The following is an 8,583-nucleotide window of genomic DNA, read 5'->3' on the forward strand; positions in this document are numbered from 1 at the left end:
TACCTACCTCTCGTTAACTCAATACCTTTTTTCTGAATCTTCTTTTTCTTTTTGCTGGGAGATTTCTCCTCTCCGTCCTCCTCCATTGGACGCTTCATCGGGGTGACAGCGTACGTTGTACTGGGAGGAATCTGGACTGTAACAACCGGAACAAAAAAGCCCCTCAGGATTTCGGTTTCCAGCAAAAGCCTCGGAAAGGTGATTTGGGTTTGGTTGTTTTGGTTTTGTTTTGTTTTTTTTTTCGCCGAGCACCTACCAGTATAGTCAATGGGGTTTTCGTTCTTTGGTTTCTTGGGCATTTTGGAAGGTAGGGGATCCATCCCCAAGACTTTGTGAAGCTGGCCAAAAGCAGCAAGTCTCAGAGCATGCTAGAAAGATGAAAACACGTGTTACTGGGAGGCGCAAGCGGCTACGCCAATCTCTGTTCCCTGCACAGTTTCAGACAGGAACATTCTACCCACCCCTACACAGAAATCCTCATCAGTTTAAATAGGACTCTCTGAATTTTCGAGGTTCGACCCAAAATACGGGTCACGGTAGCAAGTCGCTATTTAAAACCTGAGACTTTGCTTCTGGTTGGCCAAGCTACAAATTCCTTATCGGTGTGGGACCCATTTGTATTTCTTTTACTCGACTGGATATTAAAAAAGTTAACACCGACCTCCGTGAGGTTACTATACTACCATTAACCAATATGGAAGTTCAGAGTCAGTTGAACTGATGTAAGTTTTCGTAACATCTGTAGTCAAAACTATACCTGAGCACTCTGTGTGATATCTTCCCTTTGTTGTCTGTCTAGATGCCCAATAGCATCAGTGGCTTCTTTTTCACAAGGATCATAAATACCAGAACCATCTGAAGGCAGGAAACAAGGAAGATATGCAGAGAATTATCCTGGTGTTTTCTAAAGAAACTAAACTAAGTATTCCCTTGGCATCAATCAACACTCATCTCTCGAAGAACACGGACTGACATGATCCATCCAATGTCCAACATTCTGAAACTCGCCTGGACTATTTTTTAAATTTTTTTTTACACGTACAATGAGCAGCGGGGCCGGTCACGAACCACTCAGGGAACCAAAGTTACGCTTGCAGCAACTGGTGCCTCTCTCTACGGGGGTTTAACGTCATGGGTCCGTAGCTCTGAACACACGTGCCCTACGTAACGGCAAGGTACTGCAGTACCCGTGTAGGCCGGGGGCTTTTCTGAGCTCCGAATCTAAGCTGCCCGCACCGTATAACAAGGGATTTCTCAAACGCTAAGGCAAGGTCACCGCGCCTCGAAGCTTCAACCCCGTTTTCACTTCGGCTTCGCTCTGAAATGTAAATGCAGAGAACCACCTAACCTGGCATCACGATTCCCGAGGCAAGGCATTCTAGAACTCTCCTCAGAGCCTCGCCAGCGCCCATGGGTCTGTTAGCAGTTCCGATAGATTTCTCACACAGCAGCTCTAGAGGCTGAAAGACAGTTTGGAGAAGTGAGAGAAGCAAAGGGACGGGCTCGCGCGGCGATTACGGCTAGAAGCTGCTTCCCAGTCACAAAACCATCACACGATTTACGCCGTAGGAATTGTCGGCCGACGAAATGATTTACGCCGTAGAGGTCTGACACGCGTCTCTGAAGGGCGGGAACTTGGTTCGTACCCTATACGCCTCTAACTTAGGGAACGGAACGTGCGCAGACCACAGAGAGCTGAACACCAGCTGGGAGAAGCGGTAGCAAACCCCAGAAAACAGAACAAAAAAAGGAAAATTACCCATCCTCTCAGCGGCGCCCAAGTAGGAACCCGAGTACACAGATCTCGCAGCACTCGTATCACGATGACGCACGACTTCAGCCCGTTAGCCCTGGCCTACAATAAGAAGCAAAAGCAGACAAACATTCAATAAAAACACCAAAACTGCTCCTTTGCAGACATTCATTTTTGCCGTGCTACTTTGTCAAGGGTAAACAGTATTTGGCATCACCGTTTTATAACTTAGAACTGTAGTGTAACAAAGGCAACATTACTCTTAACACAAAGCAGCAGCTATGCAACTACTCTTTAAAAAAAAGGTTCCTTCCGAACGTTTAATTCGCTTAAGTGCTTCTTTAGCAACTGTACCGTTGACAGACGCTAAGTTCAGCACGTCTAACTACCATCCGACGTTAAAGTATTTTAAATAAAAAGAACAAAAACAACAACAACAAAACAGTTAGCCCCTTAATAGCTTACAATTTTTTTTTTTTATTATTTTTTTTTTTCTACTTAAAGACAAATATAAGAACAAAATGCAAACCTGGAACCACTTGGCGTGTCGCAGTGACGCCAAGGCAGCAAGGCATTTCTGCCTGTCCAGAACGTCCGGGGAGTCGTTGACTGATAGCGTTTCTATTCGTGGATGGAATAAGAAGACAAGGCACAGTTTGACCAAGGGGGTTCTGTCAGGCGGAGAGGGGATGAGGCAGCTTCCTAACGGGCAGCAGAGGCTCCCAAAAGATCCTGATCTAGAACCTGAACCTGGAAGGAGGGGTCTGCAGTGCGCTTTGCCTGGCGGCCTCGCTTAGAAATTAAAACTGCAGAGAGGGAGGGGGGCGGATGATGACGTTCAATGAGCAGGGGACGGACTGCGATCTATTCTGCGAGGAGACGGGGCGTGAAACTCGATGGGAGAGGACAGAAATCCTTTACGACTCAAATGAAGTGGTAGCATACGAGGCCGTGAATAGGTAAAACAAAGGGAAATAATTTAAAATAAAACACCCACTCTTTCGTTTAGCTTTAGTGGAGGAGTGGGGGGCACAGAAAAAAGGTTGTTGAGGATCAAGGGAACCCCCTCCGCCCATAAGGCTTGACTGCCCTGGCCCCAACCCGTGACAGAGAGCGTCCTGTTGGTCAAAGGTCCAGCGTCCCTAAAATTGACAAACTAGAAGGCTTGGTAGACGAGGTCAGAGATCAAAACCATAGACAGTCAATAGAGCACAAAGATATTGTCCAGTCTGTGCTGCAGCAAAACTGAAGATATGGTTTGCAAAAAGCTCAAAAGCTTCTGAAGACCAGGGTTTTAGATAAGGCTAGTGCACGGAGCGAGCGTCCGAAACCCGCCACGTTCGACGGCGCGATGCCTACGACACAGAACCCATCGCCATTCGAGCGCAACAAAAAATAAAAAATAAAAACGTCCGTGACTTCTTATTCCAAAGGGAATTTGAGAACGAATGGAGAAGCTAACTTTATCCAAAACTCTGCATCTGGAATTCTGGAAAACTTTAGCTGATGAAACAGCCAATCGAGGAGACCCAGAGCACCTATCATTCTTGCTGCAACACAAACTGTCTGGAACATCCAATTTCATGTACATGCAAGGCATTTAACAAGAAGCCTTCGAGATTTTATGTTGTTGTTTGTTCGTTTGGTTTGTTTTTTTTTTTTTTAAAATGTATCTGGTTCATATTTTTATGTCACTGTGCAGGCCACTTACATGGCTAGGTACAAAACAAGATTAATACAACAAGATGACGGATTAGTGAACTAAAGGCTTGAGTCAAAAATAAAAATAAAGAATAAAACCAAAAAGGAGCAAAATACCATCTGAAAGGTGCTACTCAGTTTCGGAAGCTCAGTCCGAACAAACCGTAACCGTGATCTCATGAGGTTGGTGCTGTCTTACGGAATTTTCAATTTGCACAACAAAAATAATTGCGGCCGCTTCGGCTGAAACTGAAGAGCACGCTTTCCCAGTGAATTAGCAACGGAAAAGTACGGGTTTCCAACCGACTGTCGGCCGTTTTCGGTCTTCCATACCTCCAGCTAACTGTTTTTCCATTTCTTCTCTGACTACAGGTGACGTCAAGTGGATGGTCAGTGTCAACGGCGGCTCTTTTGTGTTCTTAATGACAATTGCAGCATCGCCGACCGACTGGATTATTTCGTATTTGTCTTCGGTTATAGCCTGCAACACAATTTCACCACTTAGCAAAAGTCCAATTCATTCCCGAGCCATTTCCAACAACCTTTCCCAACGAAAAAACCCAAGGTCTAAAACTTCAGGTAAGAAAGAGAAGTTCATTTAACAAGGTAACTCCAGAATAACACTGCACACTGAAGAAAATTAACCTGAGAGAAAGGGTATCGGAACAAACGTCATCCCTGCCTTTTTAACCATTGAACAACCTTTTTTAGAACGGGCGCGCACAAGCACTGAGAGGTTTTACTCACAGCAAGCTGTACTCCGAGATTGTCAGCTACTTTCTCCAGGAGATCTGTGGTGGGTTTATCTTTGCACAAAAGAACCAGCTCAAGGTCCAAGTCCCCCTTCAGTAACAGGCCTTTTGCTACAAGCCCTACGCGCATCACTCCACGCAGGGTCCTCGTCAACTGCTCCGTCGCCTTCTGATCCCTGCAAACACACAGGCTACGCTCGCGACGGCTTCCACGTTAAAAGAATTCACCGCAGGCGGGTAAGCACGAAGGCTCAACCCAAGCTAAGGGGTCGGTCCGCAAAGATTAAATACGATGCACGACCCCCTCGCTGAAGGATTCGCTACACCTGCACGGGAAAAGTCGCTGCGACCCCAGCTCAGTTAATTCCTCTTAATTCCACAGCCAGGGAAAACAACCCTTCCACCTTCAGGGAGCGGATTTTTACTAATCTGAGTAAGAAGGTGCTACTCCCTCCGACAGCGCCCTTTACAAGGACGTGTTCGGTGATGTTCCTTACCCTCCTTCCTTGTTTTCCTCTTCGGCCGCCGTCTCCATGGACTCTGTCTCCGGCTGCTCCCCACTGACTTTTTCTTGCTCGTCGATCCAGTCGGACACAGCTTTGAGCGCTCGCTCCGTGTGGGACACCATATTCTGAACTGCCTCCAACTCCTCCTGCGTCGGGTAAACGGCCGAGTGTTTGGCCATCACGTGGCGGTCGTCGTTCACGAAAATACGCATCGGTCGCTGAAAAGGGATTTTGAAACAATTTTAGAGAGCGCCGAAACGCAGATATATCTCCCGCCAGTCTGAAACCTACCGATCCTTACCATTTTTGCTTTCGAATGTCTGTCCAAGCGTTCCAAAATGTGCTTATTTAGATTCTTCCACCAAAAAGACTGTACCAGTACCACACTCTTCTGTAATCTGAAAGCAACAGAAAGCCGGTTAGCGACGTCGGCAGGCTGGTCCATCCCCGCAGCCTGCTTGCCGAGCGTACCTAGGAACAGAAATAGCTGTCACTGATAATCGGAAGGAAAAACAGGAATTAGAAGCAGATGGGACTCGTTAGCGAAAGCCCAGTTTTCTGCTCCTGACGACTTCTCTCCTTAAGACCTGAACAGGGCCCACGGTAACGGTTACAGCCAGGTTCGTCACCCCAACTTGCACGCGCTGCTGTCCAAGGAGGTTTGCGTTAATTGCTCAGTTTTACCTGCCCGGCAGCTTTAACGAGCACCACACGCTCGTTTACCATCCAACAGCTCGGCCGCGCACGCCACACCAGGCAAACGCTGTGAACCATTCCCTCGTACCATCTCCCCAAGAAGCAAAAACATCCCAGCAGCCTGAGCTGCACCCCACCGCTCGGTTTTTCCCTCCTACTTTTCGTTCGCGGCCCTCAGCGGCCCCCGGTGTATTATTTTGGCTCATTATTCCCAACAGGCCTTGCCATTAAAATTGGATTTTTTTTTTGTCCAAAGCTCCCGCTCATACTTCTAAAACAAAGTGTGCTGAAGGCGAAGCACTCCCCGATACACCCCGGAGAAGCCCGCGGTGGGAAAACAAGCTAACAGAATTCCACGAGGTAAAGAACCAGGTTGCCATCGCCTGGTTGCCGAGCGAGGTGATAACTTTCATTCAGAAGCGACTATTTGTAAAGATCTCTTTGCCATATACCGCTTTGTACCCCAAATTCATTCTCTGGCCCCAAAGTAAGCACGCCTGCTTTTAATTAGGATCAAAACGTGACAAGTTCGGTAGCTGCACCGAGTCTCCTCACTTACTTTCTCAGGAGGAAAAAGTATAAACTTGCAGCAGCAAATCTGCTTTTGAAGCGAGCGCTCACAAGTCTGAAAATTCAACAGATTAGGCCGAAATTACAACAGCTTGTTTCCAAAAAAGAAGCCGTTTTCGAGGGGAATTGACCCACTCCGACAGCCCGAGCCCCAGCCGGGGCAGCGAACTTCTTTTGTTAAAACTCAAGCGCTTTGTTCCTCCGTTTTAGCCTTTGAGCAGAGAAATATTTGCGTCCTGCGGGACGAATTTATGCTTTGTGGGAGAAGAAAGCTTCCCAAGATCGCCTTCAGACGCGAGCAGGCTTCCGGCAAGAACTTCAAAATGCCACCTCGCACCCACTGGGATCGACTCTTCGGCATCGGTAACGTCGTTTGCCACGCAACTAGCCTAAGAGTCAGCAGTTGCTTGATTCACGGTCATTAATTTGACCAAATATCTTTAATAAACCCCTTGATTTACCTCAAAATGAAACTGCACGGGGGCAAACCCAGTCCTGCAAACACCCGATATTTGCTGGTAGCTCCAAGAATCGTTCAGTGCCATTTAAAAAAAACGAACCTCAGTGCCTGAAGATGTGGATGTGGCGGTTCAGGGGTGGATTTGGCAGTGCCGGGTTAACGGTTGGACTCGATAATCTTAAAGGTCTTTTCCAACCCAAACAATTCCGTGGTGGAGATGAAGGTCATCGTCATCTGCATCCACCCGCTGTTTCACTTCATTTTACAACCAAGTACGCATCAAAACTGCCTGGTAGCTAAAGCTTTCAAAAACACTGCTGGAGAAAGCCAGTCACGCCTCAATTATTCCAGAGCTCACAACCAAACCCCACTTTTCTGGGAGTCCTGCCGTTTTGAAAGAGTTTCGCTCAAAATGAAACCAGACTGAAGTTCGGTTTTGTTTTTTTTTTTTCCACTGGAACCTACCCCGAGTCGTCCCGTTCCCAGCCTCGCCGGTAATCGCCACGCACAGCTCCCAAACTCACTGTTTTACTTTTTACACTCTACAGATGACACAAACTGCAAGCAAGCCTGACCGATCTTAAGGATAAATCCTGCAGGATACTGGAATAATAATAATAATAAAAAAGAACAAATAATTAACTGCCCAAATAGCGCTTTACCAGAGCAATGCCATTATAACTCTATGAAGTAACACAAAGGGCCTGGGCAGAAATCGGGACCCTGCTGCGCTTCTCGTTTTACATACAGAGCTGGGGTTCACGACCTGAAGAATTTTTGAGGATAAAGCCGGGAAAGCTCACTTCCTCGAGGCACCGTCGCTGTACGGACTCCGTATGCTACGGCACAGGAATCCCTCCGATTCCAATCCTGCAAATATTTATGCACAGGACAACTTTGGTATTGTTACAGATCCGGATCTAATTGTAATTAAGCCCAGATGTTAAGAGGAGGGAGGATTATTCCCAAGCTACCTGCAAGAACCCACACGGCATCTTCTCACGTTTGTGGGTGCCAGCCCCTCAACCCACTCCTCCTTCGGACTGGACCCCAAACAACTCCTCCACTCTGTACGCAGTTATTTCTCCTCAAAGTTCCCTGAATTTCCTCCGAGCAAGGTAAGAAATTAGTAGAAACCCAACCTAGCGAGGCAGCTGTTTCTACAGTCAGAAAATACTACAACAGCCTGAGAAACGAGAATCCCGGTTCCTGCGATTTCTAAAGAGGGACGTTTGCGCTCTTCTTGAAATCACCGAGGTTCGTTTCTAGTGAGAACCCAGGAGCTGACGCCGCAGCATCACAGGATTCACGCCTCTTGGGGAAAAGAATCACAGAACAAGTTAAACACACGCAAACGTGCTCAGTAACACACAATTCCCGACATGGCTCTTGAGGCTGACTGTCGTTAAAATGTGAGAAAAAGGAGAAACTTTGAAATTCCACCCTTGTTTAAACCTCACCTGCTCTGCTCTCACCCTCCTACGGTTTCCACTACCAGCTTGATTTCACCAACTTTCCACTCCGATGGAAGGAGCAGACAGACTCCCCGAAACATTTGGTTGGGGGGTGGGTAAGAAAATTATAAACAGAACGCAAAAGGTTGAAACTTCTGCCCTAGATAAGGGGAAAGTTAAACACGGGTGAAGAAGCACATTCCGTTTTAGGTTTTAAGTAAGAATTATGCATTTTTAATCCGTGTTTTTAGCCTGTCGTACCTGAATAAGATGCCTGAAGGAGCGCAAAGCTTTAACGCCTCGCTTTTGTTTGCGGAGGGATGGCTAACCCTGGCAGGCAAAGCCCTTCCAGGTCTAAGGACACCGACAGCATCTCTTCCCCGGCACAAGGGCTACCTGGCTGACCGCAAACAAAAGCTGTCGGCTCTCGCGAAGCCGCAGCAACACGCGGGATTTTTTTTTTTTGTTTTGTTTTATATTTTCTTTTTTCTCTGAACCATCCAAAAACTGAGCGGCTAGAAAATAACGGGATTGATGACAAGAAGGGGAACGGCGAGGAAGGGATGGGAGAGGCCGGGTAAAACCCTGGGGAGGGAAGTTTAGGAGAGGAGAGCGCGGTCCTGTCCCTATGGGGAGGAGAGCAGCACTTAAATCACACCAAAGGGGATGTTTCCACACCCCCTCCCCCCCC

At 47.3% G+C, this 8,583-nt stretch overlaps 1 protein-coding gene across 1 annotated transcript in view; it reads right to left on the reverse strand.

The window, feature by feature from the left end:
* The window catches only part of ILF3 (interleukin enhancer binding factor 3, 90kDa), a 13,406-nt gene extending 7,907 nt beyond the window's left edge, over positions 1–5,499 (reverse strand). The window contains 11 exon segments of the mRNA XM_009697554.1: positions 26–136; positions 257–368; positions 758–855; positions 1,349–1,460; positions 1,760–1,855; positions 2,283–2,374; positions 3,788–3,935; positions 4,202–4,382; positions 4,704–4,930; positions 5,089–5,183; positions 5,436–5,499. Coding sequence (XP_009695856.1) covers positions 26–136; positions 257–368; positions 758–855; positions 1,349–1,460; positions 1,760–1,855; positions 2,283–2,374; positions 3,788–3,935; positions 4,202–4,382; positions 4,704–4,930; positions 5,089–5,183; positions 5,436–5,499 — 1,336 coding nt within the window.
* Positions 5,500–8,583: the final 3,084 nt, after the last annotated feature.

The sequence above is a fragment of the Cariama cristata genome, unplaced genomic scaffold (genome assembly GCF_000690535.1).
Source record: "Cariama cristata isolate BGI_N322 unplaced genomic scaffold, ASM69053v1 scaffold30673, whole genome shotgun sequence".
Taxonomy (NCBI): Eukaryota; Metazoa; Chordata; class Aves; order Cariamiformes; family Cariamidae; genus Cariama; species Cariama cristata.